The 20,853-nt window shown below is 40.0% G+C and overlaps 1 protein-coding gene across 3 annotated transcripts; it reads right to left on the minus strand.

Moving 5' to 3' along the window:
* Positions 1 to 1,553: 1,553 nt before the first annotated feature.
* LOC116655258 lies at positions 1,554 to 19,182 on the minus strand. 3 transcript variants are annotated; one of them, XM_044718095.1, is made up of 2 exons: positions 18,818 to 19,182; positions 1,554 to 1,715 (listed from the first exon to the last, which is right to left on the minus strand). In XM_044718095.1, the coding sequence occupies exons 1-2, from the start codon at positions 19,027 to 19,029 to the stop codon at positions 1,685 to 1,687; spliced, it is 243 nt and encodes an 80-aa protein (XP_044574030.1). In that variant the 5' UTR covers positions 19,030 to 19,182; the 3' UTR covers positions 1,554 to 1,684. The 3 variants fall into 3 exon arrangements, with proteins under 3 accessions (XP_044574030.1, XP_044574031.1, XP_032308688.1); XM_044718096.1 differs by having other exon boundaries at positions 1,555 to 1,706; XM_032452797.2 differs by lacking the exon at positions 1,554 to 1,715 and adding an exon at positions 3,867 to 4,215 and having other exon boundaries at positions 18,818 to 19,179.
* Positions 19,183 to 20,853: the final 1,671 nt, after the last annotated feature.

The following is a 20,853-nucleotide window of genomic DNA, read 5'->3' on the forward strand; positions in this document are numbered from 1 at the left end:
GTCGTCCAGTGGCAGTCGTCCAGCCGCAGTCGTCCAGCCGCAGTCGTCCAGTTGCAGTCATCCAGCAGCAGTCTTACTATACTATATCCTATTATTTTATTCTATTATCCTATATTCTAATAAATGGCAATTTGCCTTATAGAAATTGAGGTGCTAGTTACTGCACTCTTTGGCTGCAGAGTCATCGATGGTATCGAGGGGAAGCAGGAACGCGCTCTCTCGCTCTCTACGTTTAAGAATTCGGTCAAGTTGGGGGTAATTGACCGCGCTTGATCAGAGCTTGCATGGTTTTCGGTTGCTTTAAAAGAGAAGTACGCGTTGTTTCTTTGTACTGAGAGCCGTCTCTCTCTCTTGCTCACGTTGACGTTGTGTGCGAACGTCGTTTAAGCTCATTGCAGTCGAGGTTGATTTAGTTTGAGTTTTAAGAGTTGTGTTTTATATTATTTAATTAATTAATTAATCAATATAAACATTAGCGATTTCATCGCAAAAAGCGTCTTTTAGCGTTATTGTAGATTTCTTAGACCAGTCACTGCACTTTTATGATTTTATTGAATATTTTTTCCCGGAGCACAATAAAAAAAACACGTCTGCATGCGAGCAGCTCAAGAGCAGATTATAATTATAATATAATTATTTTCATAAATTTTTTAGTCATTTGATAGCGTTTCAAATAAATTTATCGCAGTTTATACGCACTCTGGGCCCATAACCTATTAAATTTATTCGTTTCTGAGCTTCATAAAATATAATAGACTGCACGCAGGTAGACGAACTTAGAAACATAAGTAAGCGACAATAAGTTTACAGTTAAGTACCTAACCATCCACATAGTGCGTTGTACACTCATGTATAAATTTATAATTCCAACAGTATATAGTTGATCCTTATGAAAGTTTCACCATCAAATCACTTTTCTACAAAAAATGTTGGAAACACCTTGACGTCCTCTTTCCGCCACGCCGCACAGGCGGCCGAAAAAGTTTCACTCTGCTTCTTCTGGCTGAGCGCCACAATTCTCTGCTTCCTCTGCGCGCGCCGCTCAAATCACGCCTCGCTGCCATCTAACTTGTACGCCAAGACCCTTGACCTAATGAGTCAAAAACAACTACGTCAGGCTCACACGACCATGACCTAACCTCATGACTTACCTCGCTTCTGCGATCCGCGGCCTGCCTCAACTTAAATCCGCGTAGGCCGGCAAACGGCCGCTTGTGGCCTTTTGATTGATGCCGGTCCCACGTCAGCTTCTTAAACGCGATGATCCCTCAGAAGGTAAACCTTCGCTCTAGCACTTTTTTGAACTTCTCGATATCTGTGGTTAAAACGCTAAAGAAAGCTGCTCCCACGCGGTTTTTCTAACCTACGCTTTAAGTTTGTTGCCAGATCGTCAGAACCCCCTGTGGGATAGCTAATTATGGTCCTACTATGCGATCGGGCTGCCACGTAGGCCACTTTCCCACCGCCTCGGGTTGTCACCCCAGCCGAACTATCGCCGACGTTACAAAGCTCAACAGGTGGTAAACATTATATTTATTATAATTATATAAAAAATATTAATTATAATTATAATATAATTATTTTCATAAATTTTTTAGTCATTTGATAGCGTTTCAAATAAGTTTATCCAAAGGGTGGTTTCAAATTGTTTGCGCATGTCCACAGCTCCGTTCTCACGCGTTTCCTACTCCGTCTTCTTACGTCTTCTGCAAAATCAAAAAAATTTTAATTTAATCAAATTTATCAATCAATTTAGTCTGTTTAAGTTGCATTCATTAAAATTTAAAAGAAAAAAAAGGAAATTTAACAATAATTAAATATGTAATACATATAATACATATAATATACATGTACGTATACATGTAATACATATTGTGCATTAGGCATCTGCATGATTACATTCATAACATACGTCTAACAGAGTACATTCGAATCGAATAGAATGAATTGAGTGGAATGATGGAAATTAAATGACATTGTATGAGTGTAAGCTTGTGTTCCTCTCGTAATTTTAGACGTCAAACGAAATGACAGAGAATGAACGAAACGAAAAGTGAAATGAGAAATTTGTCAATGTCATGTATACCCGAATCTTTCGAGTTGTTTCTTATGATTCGGGTAAATTTCTTTCTGAGAGCTGCAGCAAAAAGACGGAAATATGGGCAACCAATTTATGAAAGAAGCCGACGAGCCTGTTTTTTTTCTAACTCAGAAAATATCAACAAAATAATGTCTTTGCATTCCAATTTAAATTAGTTATAAGTTATCATTAATTTAAAAATAAATAAAAGAAAAAACCATATTTTTTTTATTTTTACAAAACCGTTTTTTATATTTACATTTATTACTTTTATTTACATTACAACAATCATTCGAATGAAACATCTGTGTTTTCAACGTTCTCAATTCACTCAATTCGTTTTCTTTTATCAAATGATTGTGCAAATGAGTAAGCGTAAGAAACCCAAGCCTTTCACATCATGTTGGCTTTGCTCTCAAATTCTTTCAACTCATTTTTAGCATTGTGCATTTGAATGTGGGTTTTTTGCCACTCATGCAGATGTCTATTGTGTATATACACTAGTATATATTTTTAACATAGTCACTTCAAATTTATAAAAACTAAATTTTTTTTTCAGTTCAATTAATATTTAAAAAATATTTGGTATTATTATTTTAGAAACTATTTTGAAATAAAAAGTACAGTGCAAACAGAGAAAACTCTGTAGATTAGAAACTGAGCGAGTGCAGACGGAGATTCTACTTTTTGATTTTTTCCTTACTAATGAAGAGTATATATACTTTATAGGGTTTGTGTGATTTTGCTACATTAACATCTGGAAAAAATGACCAGGGTAAAGGTGTAGAAATTATAAAGCTAATCCTATATATTTTATAGTTATATACTAACCTTGTTGCAGGAGCTCTGTTTCCATTTCAATCTCTAACTTCTCCTCTTCCATTTTAAGCACGCGATTGTGTCTGTTTCGCTCCCAACGTTACTTATTTTGCGAGTAAGAATTGGTCCAAGATAGGTCCAGCAATGCTTCTCAATCTTGGAGTTATAAAGAAGTCTTCTCCGCCACGGGAACCACTGCCACCTCCGTACCATTCTTCCATGGTGTCATTGGGGCCCTGGTCATTGAGGAAGGGAGGGCAATTGTGTGCCTGTTTCGCTCCCAACGCTACTATTTTGCGAGTAAGAAACCTTACTCCATTTTTGTCCAACGAACTGCTTTATATGCAGTCGAGATTTTTGAGCCTATCGAGCGGGCTAGCATCACAGTCGATGACCGCGAAAAGCATCTCGGTGACCGCATTGTTGGGTTTTGCTAATAAGTCATCGGCTAGGGCTTGTCTTCGTTTGTGCAACGAGAAATGTTTCTTTTTGACTAGGTCACTTCGACCCTGTCTGGTAGAACCGATGGAGGTCAATGACGATAATGAAGGGTTTAAGGAGAAGGCGTTGAACAAGGAGATGCCAGAGTTCAGCAATGAAAGTAGCATTGGTCTCAGATTTGCAGATATCAACTCGGTAGAGCATAAGTAAGGATCGCGGTAGAAACAGTTACATGATATCTACAAGAGTAAGCTGGGTGATATTAATCGCATGCTTAAAATGGAAGAGGAGAAGTTAGAGACTACCGGTGCGAGTCAACCGATAATTAAGGTTGACTACCATATAAACGCCGAGAAAGCCCAACGCCCTCTTGACGGTTCAATGAGAAAGGGACAGCAATGGTGTGTCTGTTTCGCTCCAAACGCATCTTATTTTGCGAGTAAGAATTGGTCCAAGGTGGGTCCAGCAATGCTTTTCAATATTTGAGTTATAAAGAAGTCTTCTCCGCCACGGGAACCACTGCCACCTGTTCACTGTTCTTTCATAGTGTCATTGGGGCCACCAGGGCCACCTGAACTTTGGCCACGGTTTCTGTTTTCACGCCGCTGCTGTTAAATATGTTGTTGGTTTCCACCACCACCTCCTCCGCCACCACCTTGGTTGGAGCCGCCGCCACCGCCTCTGCCGCTATCGTTTTTACCAGCACCACCTACTCCAGGACCTTCCAAACCTTGTCCTTGACCTTGCTGCCCCTGGCCTTGGCCTTGCCCTTGGTTTTCATTTTGATTCGGTTGATTCTGATTAGCCGGGGGTGTATTGTTTTGTTTTTCGGGTCCATTCCCTGCATCCGGTTTTGATGCTTCATTAGAGGATTTCTGGTAAGTATACAATATATACTCAGTCATATATGGTCCATCAGCAATGCTGATCTTTGGGATCTTTGTGAACTATGTCTAGTGCTATTGATGAACCATAGAAAATTGTTGTATGGTAAACAAGAAAGGAAACCTAACTTCGAATGGAAGCAGAGTTTCCAGAGATAAAGTATATATATACTTTATAGGGTCAGAGACGCCTCCTCCATTGCGTTGCACACTTTTGACCAAAATTATAAGGGCAAGGGTATAAAAACTTTTTTAAATATAAATGTTTTAGGGTGTACGTTTTTATGTAGTATTTGTTATATATACTTTGTAGGATTGGAAGTGTGTCGTTTACTGCGTTGCACACATTTGAAAAAAAAAATGAATCAAGAATATACTTGATAAGATCAGAAATTACTCTTTCAGTTTCTTGTAAAATTTTAATCAATATTATAAAATCTGTGTAGAAAATTGGTTGAAGTAATAAATAAATTGTCCTACAAACCCCTTCTTCAAGAACACTTTTTTTAAAATTTTTTTTTACAATCGTGCATTTTGTGCAATTTATAAAAATATATAGTTATAGTTCCGTGCAGAACTATTATAGCTTTTGCACCAAATATTGTGCGAAATTAAACTTTGAACAACCCTGCCTTATTGCAACATATCTGTTCTTTCTAATCCATTGGTCTAATAAGACAGCAACTTTCTATTAATTAATTAGTTGATATTACTAAAATTTTGTAATGAAAACATAATTTCATGTAATATATATATATAAAAGAAAGTCGTTTTAGTTACACCACTAATAACTCAAGAACGGCAGAACAGATTTGGCTGAAAATTGGTAGGGAGGTAGCTTAGAGCCAGGAGACGGACATAGGATACTTCTTAACCCGTTCGACAGCGTTCCCGTGAGACTTGACATGAAACGTCAGTCACTATAAAACGTGCTATAACAAAAAAGAATCAGACTTGGAATAACAAAACGCAAATGACAGCCATATAATTGACGTTATCATGGAAGCAGCAGAAAGGCGCGGAGTCAGGCTTGAAAATCAACAGCAATAGATTTAATTCGCTCGCAAAGACATGAACACGATAGGGCAAGGTCTGTTGAATTCCATGCACAAATAACAGTAGATCGAAATCAGCAATTTCTTGCATTTCGATATGATCCAGCTGTTGATTATAGCTCCAGTCGCCATGTCGTCATTGGCCAGATGAGCCATGTCCGCACTTGCTGCCAGGCTCCGAAGTTTAATGAAATGAAAGAAATGTGTTGTTCTGGCGGGAAAATCAAATTACGTCAACTTGAAACACCACCAGAGCCACTGCGAACTCTGCTTGCTGGAACCACTGCTGAATCGAAGCATTTCCTATTAAATATTAGGAAATATAATTCATGCTTCCAAATGACGTCTTTTGGTTCGTAAATTGTAACTGACGAATTCATGCCAACTTTCAAAATCAAAGGGTAAATATATCACAAAGCTGGCGCCCTGCTCCCGTTCCCAGACAGTGAACATAAATTTCTTCAAATGTACTTCAACATCAGGTATGGGAAAAGAACTGCGAGCATGTAAACTCATTGTTTGGGATGAATGTACCAAGGCACACAAAAAGGCGTGTCTGTCGTGTTCTTCATTTCTTGATCGTCCACCCACAATACGCCACAGAGAAGCGTGGCAGGGTACAGCTAGTTTATTATATACAGAAACTCTCATAATGATAGGCCTCTTATCTGTTAATTTGTTTAAACAATTTGGTTTCCTACGATTACGAAACAATTATGGATTTTAAATAGGATTTTGAGCAAATTTTTAAATAATATTTTTAAACTAACCAAATTCCAAAAGCATTGTAAATTCCAAATTTAAAGAAGCTATCGAAACATTTTTTACGTTCTTAGAAAGGTTTTTAATTATAACACCTTCTTGAATGTCAAAATCTATGGAGTTAAAAAAAATGGTTTTGTTGTTTATCCTTTCAATTAAAGTATTGCTAACTGTGAATCGCCTGTCCAGAGGTTACTTTAATATTCTATATATTATGTGTTTTTTTTTAAATAATTGAAGATCAATATATACAAAAAAACAACAAAATTGCCTATAAAAATATTCTTGTTCGGCCCGTGCAAGAAAAACAAACAAAAAATCACGCACGTGCTGAATAAGAATATTTTTTATATGCAATTTTTTACACCTATATAGCATATTTTCGTCACTAAAATTGATATCAGAAATTTTGTGGTTTCGCATGCAGGTTCGTCACCGGTACTTTACCTCGCCAAGAGGTTTTTTTATATGATCTCAATTAGCAAAAATTTCCCACCACAATTCAACGACGTAGTGACGTGAAACCGAATCAATCACTACCAACAATTTCTACAAGCAAAAGCTAAGATTGGATGATGAACCAATTATAGAAGTCCACATAGTCAGAAAGATGTAATTGATATACAGGTACAAAAATTAATAGACAATTAATTCGAACCGTCTGTATCACCCTGTAAAAGCCCACTGTTATTAGTTCCGATGAATTACCCAGTCAATCATGATGCGGACAGCGCTAGAAGATTTGTTGCATTTTGCAATTACTATTGACGTTTTATCAAAAATTTTAATGTAATAATTATAAATTATTATATTAATATAATTTTATATAATTATAAAAATATAAATGTAATAATTATAGTTAGCATATAATCATTTTCTCATCGCTGTTGTTAGTCGCAAGCCGACTCTTCTCGGCCGCTCGGCTTTATTTTATTTTTGTCATTAAGTTAACGAGCTTTCGGCCGACCTATGCTAAAAGGCGGGCCCACTTGTAGTCTCTATCTCAGTGCATACGCATTCTAAATCGGAGCTTTCTGGCACTCCATTTCATATGCAATATAACGTTGTGAAACAAATAATTCGCTTTTTTGTTATTTTGGAAAAAGGGAAAACGTCATTGAAAAGACTCAGTGACCAAACATTGGTGACCCCGACGTGATTTAATTAATAAAATTAACAATTCCACGAGCATAAAACAGTGCGAACATAATTTGTTATCCGATCCGCAAACTTACATACATACATACATACATACGCTAGACTTGCAAGTGCATTCGACTCACACAAGCGTTCATATATATATACATTCCACAACTCATTTATCCCACGGTTCGGTTCTGAGCGCACAGTGGGATAAATCGTGTTCGCTGCGCTCAAATATAATTAAATATAATAAAATAAACAAGAACTATAATTTTGGCGCCAAAATTAATTTATGCGTATTTTTAACTAAATTGAGCGTATTTCAATTATAGTGGCGATGAACTCCAGCTCGGAGTGCGATTTTAAAATGCAAGGCAAAGGGTATCCTCCAGGTTTTGAAGAGGATCCAAGGCGCCCTGCAGCCAATGTCAAAGGTGGAGGATGCTATGCTCCATGAGCGTCACGGCCAGTTGGTCGCCATATACGAGGATTTTAAGGAAATCCACGGGGAGCTTGAAGAGTTAGTTTTAATAACCGTCGGTCGATATTTCAGGCTCACGTGAACGAGCCTCAATCTATTGGAAGGTGACTCAGTCACAGCGCTTCGAGTCCCATATGCTTCAATGCCCATATGCGAGCCTTAAAAAATTTGGGGACGACAGTTCAGATCGCCGGCTGCATCATTGTCTGGGTACTTCTTCAAAGGTTGCTTTTTCAAATCCAGCTACTTAGGCCAAGTGGGAGGAAGGTCAAAATGTCTCGAACTCAGATCTCATCCCTTCTTAGGAGTCGATGGCAGAGTTTTTGGAACAACGTTGCAGGACTTTGGAGGCTATGGATGTGGCCTTGGCCATTTACGTGCTGGGCACTCAGGTGGGAAGACGTAGAGTCGCAAATAACAGTAGAGCGTCCTTTATTATTACTAATTTACCTGCCTCTGCTTGTATATTATGCGGTAGGTGGTCCCATGTAGTTTCTGCATGCCCAAGATTTTTGTCATTGCCCCCTGAGAGCCGCCTTGGCGAGGATAGGCGACTAGGTCTATGTCGGAAATGCCTCCAAACTGGCCATCACCTGCGTGAGTGCCTCGCTGATAATTGTCGCAGTTGCGGAAGGAGGCATCACAGTCTATTGCATTTTTTGGAGTTACAGTCTTCCAACAGCCAGCCTTCTACTGTGCCGTCTACATCAGCCGCAGCCGAGTGCGCCGAGCCAATAGGCGCTTCACCGTCCACGGCTAATGCACTAGTTGCCCAGGGTCGCAGAGGTGAGATAGCCTTACTGGCCACACTCCCATCCTTCACTTCAAAGCGAACGGTCGTGATTATTTTTTGCGCTTGCGATAAATTCTATTCTTGCCAAACGGCGGTTAGAAACCTTAATTTAAACACTTGGTTTTTAATACTAATTTTGTGTCTAAATATTTAAGTTATACCCGTATCGCTATGCGCTTGTGCAGTGCCATATTTGGGTGAGCATTTAATAAAATTAAAAAGTCGGAATCCAAATATAGCGCTGCTTCTTTTTCATTCTCTGCCTTTTTAATTTTTGCAGTTAATTCTTCTCTTATCTTTTTGCGCGCATTTCTTTACACTTGCGCTCTCCTGTAGCTCTCTCTTTATGAACTCCCTCCTCTACCTACCTTATATTAACCTTAATTGGTACAGTGGTTTAAAGCTAATTTGTTTAAAAAATAAAAAAATAATAGACAATTTAAAAAATTATAAATTCATTTTTGCTAATTTGTAATATTTTAAAATGGAATACAATGTTGTCTGCTCATTAAAATCGTGCAATAAGCCGATATCTTCGTCCAAGGCTAGCATCTATTGTTGGCTATGCGAAAGTGTCTCACATGCCAAATGTGCTGGCCTTACAGCATCTGTCTCGGATGCCATATCCCGCCTCCATTATTGCTACAGTGGGTGCCGAGCTGTCCAAGATGAAATGAGATCATTCATGCGACAGACCAAGAGTGGGTTTAATGATTTGATCATTGGTTTTCGAAAAATCACGCAAATTCATCACTATTCACGAATCAATAAACATATTCAATAACACAAGACATATTATTGAATATGACACTCCAGAAAATTTAATAACAATTTTGAGAGAATACATTCAACCAAATGGACACCTAGATAGTTAACCTGAGTTAATCGTTCTAAGGCGTTCCCAGATATTACGAGGAAGAGTGTTGCACAGATAAGGCGGTTAATATAAGCGATTTAAGATTGTTAGTAGAGCAAGGTGACAAGATGTGGTAGAGACCATTGTAGTCCGAACATAATACCCTGAACGGATCGTGTTGGGCATATGTCGAACTACAATGGCTGAGGAGCAGAGGACGAAAGTTTCTGGTCCTTCTACTAGGAATGTTAAAATTTAAGCGTGTTAGTAAATGCTGGCTGTCTATATTTCCATAAATAAGATTATACAGAAACATGACACCCAGCATCGTTCTACGATTTGTTAATGTTGGTAAGTTGATTAGTAAAAGTCTACTATGATAAGAGGGGAGGTAAAGATTTGCATCCCAATTAAGTCCCCTAGGCGCAAAAGTAAGGAAGTTTTTTTGTACAGATTCAATGTGATCTTGGTGTACTCCATATTGAGGACTCCAGATACACGATCCATACTCAAGAATCGGACGGACCAGTGATGTACAGGGTCATTAAATTCTTTTGACCATCTTTTAATAAAACCAAGCACACCCATAGCTTTATTAACCATGGTAGATACATGGTCGGTAAATTTAAGTTTCAAATCTAATAGGACACCTAGATCGTTAACCTGAGTTAATCGTTCTAAGGCGTTCCCATAGAGAAAGTACATAGCCTGGTGAGGACTAGATCGGTAAAAAGACATAAGTTTACATTTCGATCCATTAAGCTTTAGGTTATTTGCTAAACACCAATTTTGAAGTTTATCCAAATCGGATTGAAGTCTAGACTGGGCGCTAGTGAATTTATACTGAAGGCATAGCTTAACGTCATCAGCGTACATAAGTACAAGTGAATTAGTTAAGGCAAGGGGCAAGTCGTTAATAAACAGAGTAAAAAGTAGGGGTCCAAGATGGCTTCCTTGGGGCACCCCCGATGTGGCGCGGACTAAACGCGAGGTAACTTTAAAGAAAACACGTTGGGTTCTCCCTGATAAGTAGCTCGAAATCCACATTAGAAGATCAGTTGGGAATCCCAAAAGACTGAGTTCCGGAAGCCATCCGTGATAAAAGATGTTAGCTCCAATAAGTTGGTAGTGGTGGAGCGGCGCTTCATGAAGCCATGCTGGCACGGAGTTATTAATGAACTACATAGGTGTTGCAAATGTGGAGTGATAAGTTTTTCAAAAAGCTTTGGAATTGCTGACAATTTAGAGATGCCTCTATAATTAGCAGCGTACTCCATCAGGGCCTGGCGAATACACAGGCTTAACCTTAAGAAGATCCGATAACACACCACTTTGATCGAAAGATGGGCAAAATATAAGGTTGGCTGATTGGATATTATAAGTGTAAGGCTGAGCTAAACTGCTGCTAGGTGAATAGGTAGTTTGAAAAAACTGTGCAAAGAGATCGGGCATTGCCTGATCGGTGTTCGCATAAGAGTTCTCAAACGTAAGCAGTGGGGGAAAAGATACATGTTTACGCTTAGTGTTTACAAAGTTATAAAACTGCTTTGGATCCTGAGTAAACTGAATCCTGCAGCGGCGAATATAACTCCTATAACATTCTACGTTATGCACGGTGAAATTGGACCGAGCTACTAAGTATCTTGAATAACTAACTGTACAGCCAGATAATCTATGTTTGTTTAAAAGTCTACTCATACTATTCTTTAAATTTATAAGGTGCCTTGTATACCAAGGCGGATTCGTTGAAGCGGACGGATATTTCCACGGCACGCAAACGTCGAAAAATATGTTCAAAGTGTAGTAAAATTTTTGTAATGCGATGTTTATATCCTCGCATGCCAGTAAATTAGACCAATCAAATTCCAAAATTAACTTATTTAATTTCGTAAAGTCAGCCTTACGAAAGAAACGAACTTTATGAGATTTAAGTGTAGACTTAAGGTCAATTAAGGAGTTGTTTTCAATTGAAAGCTCAAGAGTGGGATGATATGGATCCCCAGGGTCAGAAAGGGGCCAAGTTCTGGAAAGAGTAATTCCATCAGGATCAGAAACGAAACATAAGTCCAGCAGCCGACCTAAAGAATTTCTAACGTGGTTAATTTGCCCGAGTGACATGTCAAACATGCCCACAGGAAAGTCGTGGTGGGAGTTAAGCTGTAAAGACGGTGAATTTTCAACATTTGACCATATAAGTTCTGGGATATTAAAGTCACCCAGAGCTATCAGCTAGTCACCATCAGACAGACGATCGAAAACCAAACGAATAGCGGACAAATGTTGCCAGTATGTTGGCGGTTCGGACGAAGGTGGTATGTACGAACAGGTAACATACAAAGATTGATCGGACAAAGTGATTTTGATGCAAAGAAATTCAATGTCACCAAACTCTTGTGATTTTACCTCTTCAGAAGCGAATTTGGAGTCTACAGAAATTAGCACTCCTCCTCCCCTTCGCAAAGATCTATCACATCTAAAAGTGGTGTACCTACTAGGAAAAACTTCGGAGCTTAAGATCTCCGGCTTTAACCAAGTTTCTGTAAATACAATAATGTGGGATGCAAAAGAAGAACTATCAGAATACAGTTTGGGAAGTTTACTACGTAACCCTCTTGTATTCTGATAGGTAAGTGTTAATGAAGACATTAGTTTTTTGAGATTGAGGAAGATGAGGTGGAAGGTTGATCAGTGGCCTTAACATGTGGGAGTTTTACACCCACAGGTTTGGTTATCTTTTTTTTCACCGTACTTGGCTGATGTTCTTGGACGAAAAAAGGCAGAGAATGAAAAAGAAGCAGCGCTATATTTGGATTCCGACTTTTTAATTTTATTAAATGCTCACCCAAATATGGCACTGCACAAGCGCATAGCGATACGGGTATAACTTAAATATTTAGACACAAAATTAGTATTAAAAACCAAGTGTTTAAATTAAGGTTTCTAACCGCCGTTTGGCAAGAATAGAATTTATCGCAAGCGCAAAAAATAATCACGACCGTTCGCTTTGAAGTGAAGGATGGGAGTGTGGCCAGTAAGGCTATCTCACCTCTGCGACCCTGGGCAACTAGTGCATTAGCCGTGGACGGTGAAGCGCCTATTGGCTCGGCGCACTCGGCTGCGGCTGATGTAGACGGCACAGTAGAAGGCTGGCTGTTGGAAGACTGTAACTCCAAAAAATGCAATAGACTGTGATGCCTCCTTCCGCAACTGCGACAATTATCAGCGAGGCACTCACGCAGGTGATGGCCAGTTTGGAGGCATTTCCGACATAGACCTAGTCGCCTATCCTCGCCAAGGCGGCTCTCAGGGGGCAATGACAAAAATCTTGGGCATGCAGAAACTACATGGGACCACCTACCGCATAATATACAAGCAGAGGCAGGTGAATTAGTAATAATAAAGGACGCTCTACTGTTATTTGCGACTCTACGTCTTCCCACCTGAGTGCCCAGCACGTAAATGGCCAAGGCCACATCCATAGCCTCCAAAGTCCTGCAACGTTGTTCCAAAAACTCTGCCATCGACTCCTAAGAAGGGATGAGATCTGATTTCGAGACATTTTGACCTTCCTCCCACTTGGCCTAAGTAGCTGGATTTGAAAAAGCAACCTTTGAAGAAGTACCGGGACAATGATGCAGCGATCTGAACTGTCATCCCCAAATTTTTTAAGGCTCGCATATGGGCATTGAAGCATATGGGACTCGAAGCGCTGTGACTGAGTCACCTTCCAATAGATTGAGGCTCGTTCACGTGAGCCTGAAATATCGACCGACGGTTATTAAAACTAACTCTTCAAGCTCCCCGTGGATTTCCTTAAAATCCTCGTATATGGCGACCAACTGGCCGTGACGCTCATGGAGCATAGCATCCTCCACCTTTGACATTGGCTGCAGGGCGCCTTGGATCCTCTTCAAAACCTGGAGGATACCCTTTGCCTTGCATTGAAATACGCTCAATTTAGTTAAAAATACGCATAAATTAATTTTGGCGCCAAAATTATAGTTCTTGTTTATTTTATTATATTTAATTATATTTGAGCGCAGCGAACACGATTTATCCCACTGTGCGCTCAGAACCGAACCGTGGGATAAATGAGTTGTGGAATGTATATATATATGAACGCTTGTGTGAGTCGAATGCACTTGCAAGTGGAGCGTATGTATGTATGTATGTATGTAAGTTTGCGGATCGGATAACAAATTATGTTCGCACTGTTTTATGCTCGTGGAATTGTTAATTTTATTAATTAAATCACGTCGGGGTCACCAATGTTTGGTCACTGAGTCTTTTCAATGACGTTTTCCCTTTTTCCAAAATAACAAAAAAGGGAATTATTTGTTTCACAACGTTATATTGCATATGAAATGGAGTGCCAGAAAGCTCCGATTTAGAATGCGTATGCACTGAGATAGAGACTACAAGTGGGCCCGCCTTTTAGCATAGGACGGGCGAAAGCTCGTTAACTTAATGACAAAAATAAAATAAAGCCGAGCGGCCGAGAAGAGTCGGCTTGCGACTAACAACAGCGATGAGAAAATGATTATATGCTAACTATAATTATTACATTTATATTTTTATAATTATATATAATTATATTAATATAATAATTTATAATTATTACATTAAAATTTTTGATAAAACGTCAATAGTAATCGCAAAATGCAATAAATCTTCTAGCGCTGTACATTTGGAGTACATAATGTACATAACGAGTACATTTGCTGTTGGCAGGAGCACTAGCTCAGCATTGCGATCCTGGTTCATAACATGGTTGATTGAGCGGGATGGGTTCGCACCAGCCACTGCACCGATGGGACGTGTGACTCGTGTGGGTGAAACCTGCCCGCGAGGGTGCAACAAAATATGATGACGGTGATTGCACGTCGAGCAGCGGGAAGCTGGGCATCCGCGAGCGAGATGGCCATCCTCCAGACAAACAAAACACCGAGCCAGACGCCGCACTTCGTCGTACCGTTCCTCAATTGTCAAAGCACTAAACTTTGAACAAGAAGGAAGCTCGTGCACCGCAATACCACACAGGGCGCATAGAGCAGGACGGGCGTTAATAACCATGCACGAAGATCGGTTATTCGAAGATCTACCTCGGCCCACTTGGTAATTTGGTGGATACGCCGCCAAAGAAAGTCGACGCATTCAAGAGTCCGGCACCTTTGCTCCAAGAATCGTGCCATGGACTCCCAAGACGGAGGGCTGTCGTTGCTTCCGGCGAGAGTGTCTTCCCACTTGGCCCTTGTGGCTGGATCCAACTTCTGCAGGATAATCTGGATAAGCAAACATCCTTGGATCTCGGCAGCTGATCCGGAACTCATAAGAGCCCGCATATGCCCATTGAACCGATCCGATAGCTCCCGCAACGTAGCAGCAGACCCTGGCTCGACCACACGAAGCTGCAGGATCTCATTAATGTGAGACTGAAATATTAAACGCCGATTACTAAAACGATTGAGCAATAGGTCAAGGGCCACATCAAAGTTCGCGTCAGTAATTTCCAGAGCTCTCACCGTATCCAAGGCTGACTCGCGCAGGCATGAAATGAGCCACCGGAGCTTTTCCATTTTCGTTAGGTGGGGATGGCTGTCAATCGTGGCCTTAAAAAGGGCGCAGAAATCCGGCCACTCGGCATAGCCGCCGCTGAATGTTGGCATCGGCAACGGTGGCAAGGAGGGGGCTGGCTTGTATGGCATTGGCGATACACTGGCACCGTCGAGAAGTGTGGAGTGGGCAGCGATTCTCATGGAGCGCTTGGCAACCTCCACCTGAATTTCCACTTGCACATCAGTCGCCAGCTGCGAGAATCTCCAATACAGATCACTCCCGATCTCGCTAAAATTAAGCTCCTCCAACTCTTCTTGAAGCGCGGTGAACCGCTCACGCAAACGCTTCTCCACTGACTCCAGCGCTATAATGGTACAATCCTCAGACCGCGCCGCAGCCTTCTCCTTATGATGCAGCGTCTCCATTTCCTGGCAGGCCACCTCTGCTCTTCTCTGCAACATCCTTTCCCGGGTTGCGGCAGCAGCTCCAATAGTCTCAGCTCCAGACTCCATTCTTCAATTAAAATGCAACTTGTACCAACAACAACAAGGGCACTATCTTGGCACTTTTAATGCTGATCACAATAATAAACCGGGATGAAATCACGTCGGGGTCACCAATGTTGAGCTATCAGCGTTTTGGTAGCGGCCGAATTAATAGACCAGGTTCACTTTTACAATTCAATTTATTATGGGTCAATTTAACCCCAAAACTAATTCCGCGGCTGGTCCAAAACAATGCCGAATTACAAGTGCATAAAAACGTAAGAGCTTGCGCAGAAGCTCCACCAAAGCTCCCAAAGTGCATGCGCTACAAATACCAATAAAGCGCATGCGAAACTGGGAGACAAAACAGAGAAGAATACAAGCCAACAACAACAGATGCAGCTAAGCATTTTATGATTATTTTAAATTCACTTTTTGGTGGCTGAAACTTTTGCACACATCCTTCTTTCCTTTGCAGGTAGTATATAAGTCGGAACGGACGGGATCGGTCGACTATATCCTATAGCTGCCATGGGAAGCAAAGGAAAGACTATCAGAATAAAGTCTACGGAGCTTGCAACGTAGGCCCCGACAGTTCCGATAGGTAAGATTGATAGAAGATTTTAGTTTTTTGAAGAGTCGGATTGGACAGATGTTGGGAGCTTGACTCCAGCAGGCTTCGAATTTTTTTTCTTTACCTTACTCAGCTAATGCTCTTGTACAAATATGTCCTCTGGCCAGAAGTCAGGCGAACATATCGTCACAAACATCGGCACTGGCACACGTATCATGAAGGATGACATGCGCCTCGAGTAGGAGTATTTAAATTTCCTAATGTCTTCCACTCTAATAACGGCCTTGGTTTTGGCTTTGATATAAGCCGAGATATCAATCTCCGAGGTATCGGGGGCTAGCCGTGACACAAATATTTGTCTAACAGGTGGTAATACCTGTAATGGTTTTGGTGCCACGGTCGGTAATACCGCGGTATCAGTCCGTTCCGGGGATCCGGGCGGCGGGTTACCATTTCTAGTGGAAGCTATGGGGGTTAATTCAAGGGTATTCCTGGGAATCACTTGGAGTGATGCCATGGAGGAAAAAGCAGACAAGTTATGCTCTTGGACATGCATCTCGGACAGCTCGGCACCCACTGTAGCAATAATGGAGGCCAACACGGCGGGATATGGCATCCGAGACAGATGCAGTAAGGCCAGCACATTTGGCATGCGAGAAACTTTCGCACAGCCAACAATAGATGCTGGCCTGGGACGAAGATATCGGCTTATTGCACGATTTTAATGAGCAGACAACATTGTATTCCATTTTAAAATATTACAAATTAGCAAAAATGAATTTATAATTTTTTTAATTTGGTGGGACTTTCTACGGATTCCATTTTGGGCAATGTAATCCGATCTGCCAAATTTCATAAGGATCGGCCGACTATATCCTATAGACGCCATATATCTGAATGATCGGAAATGGAACAACCTTAACTGCAAGGGTATGTCAACTTCGGCTCCGCCCGAAGTTAGCTTTCCTTTCTTGTTTTAAATTAGAAATGAACTTTTAAACGTTCTTCAAACAAATATAAAACAAAATGAATCACTATCATTTATACCAATACACAAATTTTATTCCGTTCTGAATATGTTGAATATGTTGAGTCTGAATATATGTGGGCATTACCCTAAAAAATATGGAGTATACCTTTTCAGATTTTAGTTTATTTATTTAAAAATAAAATCCAAATAAAAAAGGGCTTAAAAAGTAAAATATAGGCTCAACTAGGACTCGAACTCATGCCCTCCGTGTAAGGGACCACAACGCTCTCCACTCGGCTAACCTCGAACTTTGTTACTTGATGGCAAATTATGATGTAATTCTGCTTTGTGTTTCAGTGTCTCATGTCTTAAGAAGACTCACAAATGCACAATTTTACGAGTAAAAAGCGTTATATCCATATGCCCCCACTGAACATGTAATGCAAATAAATAAAACCCTGCTTTACTTAAATTACAGCCACCATCGTTTTTGGGCCAACTCATGGATTAAAAGCTATAAAAAACTAGGCAAAGCAACTCCACCAATACTTTTCTAATATTTATTATTTTATATCTCACACACAAAATAAAGTGTTACATTCAAATTCGGCTTCGCTCGAAGTTAGCTTTCCTTTCTTGTTTTTTGATACCCTTGCAGAGGGTATTATAATTTTGGTCAAAAGTGTGCAACGCAGTGAAGGAGACATCACCGACCCTATAAAGTATATATATTCTTGATCAAGATCGCCTCCTGAGTTGATATGAGCAAGTCCGTCTGTCCGTCTGCCTGTCTTTATGTTTCTACGCAAACTAGTCTCTCCGTTTTAAAGCTATCGAGTTGAAACTTTGCACACGTCCTTCTTTCCTTTGCAGGCAGTATATAAGTCGAAACGGCCGGGATCATTCGACTATAACCTATAGGTGCCATATAACTGATTGATCGGAAATGCCCTAGCTTCGTTGTTTATCAAGTTAGAAGGATGAGAGTTTCAATGGATTCCAGTTTGGGCAAAATAATTGGATATGCCAAATTTCATAGGGATCGGCCGACTATATACGATACGCTATATATCTAATAATATAAGATGCGTGTCGCCATCTTGCGGACTGCGACTCAACTCCAAGGCTATATAAACTCCGGCTGCGCCCGAATTTAGCTTTCTTTTCTTGTTTTGTGATAATTTATTATATAGTGAACCTCTCATAAGGAGAGGCCTAATGAGAGACCTTGTTTAATGTTTAAAGTCCCAGTCTAACTTAAAAAACACCAAAGTTATGGCATTTCCGATCAATCAGTTATGTGTCAGCTATAGGATTTAGTTGACCGATCTCGGCCGTTCCGACTTATGTACTACCTGCAAGAAAAAGAAGGATGTGTGCAAAGTTTCAACTAGATAGCTCTAAAACTGAGAGACAAGTTTGCGTAGAAGCCGACAGACAGACGGACATGCTTATATCGATTCAGGAGGTGATTCTGATCAAGAATATATATACTTTATAGGGTCGGAGATGTCTCCTTTACTGCTTTGCACACTTTTGACAGAAATTATAATCCCTTCTGCAAGGGTATAAAAACCTTTTGACGAGGAAAATACCGGTGACGAACCTGCGTGCGAAACCAAAAATATCTGATATACATTTTTGTGACGAAAATATGCTATATAGGTGTACAAAATTGCATATAAATTATATTCTTATTCGGCACGTGCCTGATTTTGTTTGTTTTTTTGCCTGACTTAGTTTGTTTTTCTTGCAAGTGCCGAACAAGAATGTTTTTTAAATGCAATTTTGTTCACCTATATAGCACATTTTCGTCACAAAAATTTATATCAAATATTTTTGTTTTCGCATGCAGGTTCGTCACAGGTATTTTACATCGTCAAGAGGTTTTTTTTACATTATTAATCAATAAACTTACATTTGGATTATTTTGATTCTGTCCCTGAAAATTGTGACGATTCTAATTTCCTCCGCGGTTCCGGTTGCGATTCGCAGCAGATCCACTCTCATTAGGCAAATTCTTATTTTGAATTTGTGTGGAACCGGCAGAGGCAGCGTCTCCACCAGCAAAATCACCATTTTGGTTATTTGGACCACCACACCGTTCCTTTTTTTCAGCAGGTTCTCCATCGGTATCCATTCTTTTTTAGAAATTTTTGGGTTTTCATTGCAAATAAATTTTTTTTTGAAAAATCTTTTTGGAGCAAATACAGACAAACTTTCTCAAAATAGTACTTACAATGAATGAAACCTACTGACCTACTTGATTACAAGGAATTTGCAAACTCGATTGGGGAGAGGTATGACTCTCTTTTTTTCAGATAGTCCAATTTTATTGTTTTATACTGTGAATTAAATCCTCCTTAATAGCATTTTGCTTGCCACCCTCGTACACCTACTCAGCTAACCATCCCCAGATGTTTTCTATTATGTTCAAGTCTGGGGAGTATGGGGACAACTCCAGGACACCGACATTTTCCTTTTTGCAAATGTAAATAAATTGAAATAAAAACAAATTAAACGCAGTGAATTTTTTTCGAGTCCGAAAAGGCTTTATATTTATGATTTTTTATTTTATTTATTTCTAAATTAACGCTAACTTACAACTAATTTAAATTGGAATGCAAACACATTATTTTTTTGTATTTTCTGAGTTAGGCTATTTGACAACGCTCCTCTGTTATTAAATTTCTTGCGTTTGAAAAGGAAATTAAATTAACTCTTGTAGTATCCAGTTAGTAAGAGCAAGTATTCGTACGTGGCTGTTCCCTTTCGCTTTACCACATCGTTACGGAAAACCTGGTTGCGAAGGGGCTTACTGTCGGTATTCACCCTGGGATCGACGGGTCGTCTTTACCCACGGTGCGTAGAAGGTTTCGGCTTCCTACATAACACCACTCTACTCTTATAATTATTTAAGTGCACTTCATTGTTCGTCAATGATCGGGAAAATATTAGAATTGAGACCTGTTGGAAACGAACGGACACGGGTTGAGATGTTGTACGCTCCCCTGGTCTTTACCCTCCCAGCCTTGATACCTCGACGTGAATCTATTTGGTATCCCTAAAGTAATGCACTCTACAGACTCAAACGATTTCGGAGTTTCCTGAAAACTACATCACCATAAACCCCAGACCCAGGGGCTTAACTCTTCTATTCCGTTATAATATACATTATCTTTACTGAATCAAATCAAAACACACTTCATACGCCTTAGAGCTATAACAAAATAAGGAAACTCAAAAGAAAACTAAGTCAATCAAAATTAAAGAACAAAAGAAATAAAACTACAAATTCATCTTTAATTTTTAACAATTCAATACTTTAATTTAGCCTATCTGTCATATGTACCAATTGTCACCGCATGCACTAATATCTCATATATTTATATATGTATACATATAGACATAAATTTTCTTTTTACGGACTTACGCTCGTTTCCGGTGATGCAGGTTCGTTGGGCCCATCAAAGATGCAGCTCTGTAAAAATGTTGCTTCTATCGTTGCAAGTGAAGGCAGGTGGCGGTTGTCTGGTGCATGTGCAGTTACATTTAAACTAAATGAAAGTAGAAATTACCCTATATAACTATCTCTAGCAAATTCTTAATTCTAATTTTAATTGATACAACGCATTGATACTTCTCAAATCCTAGTTCGTGATTGCTTTTCTCGGGGTCTTTTGCTGAGTTCGGGTCGCTGCGGGGGGAGTGCGGAGTGGAAGAATAGGATCGGTTGATCTGCGAGATCACCTGGTTACGAGTTAATGCCACACCGGCACAAGGATGAGTGAGTCCCAAGCTTGGCTGCTGTGGTGACTGCTGCTTTAGCCTACTCTGCTTACGGCTCTGTTACGTCATCAGTTGAAGTTAGGTTGCCACGTGTACTCGACCGCTTACACTCGATCTTTTTCCACTCCTTTTTCCTCACTTCCTTCCTTTCCGACCGGTTGCCTT

This window comes from Drosophila ananassae (assembly GCF_017639315.1).
Source record: "Drosophila ananassae strain 14024-0371.13 chromosome Y unlocalized genomic scaffold, ASM1763931v2 tig00000111, whole genome shotgun sequence".
NCBI lineage: Eukaryota > Metazoa > Arthropoda > Insecta > Diptera > Drosophilidae > Drosophila > Drosophila ananassae.

Bases quoted from the DNA above. Each gene is read 5' to 3' on its own strand.
- LOC116655258 (XM_032452797.2), bottom strand. From the start codon at position 19,029: ATGGAGAACCTGCTGAAAAAAAGGAACGGTGTGGTGGTCCAAATAACC. The intron at 4,216-18,817 runs GTAAGTTTATTG...TATACTTACCAG, and splicing joins AGAATCAAAATAATCCAAAT to AAATCCTCTAATGAAGCATC.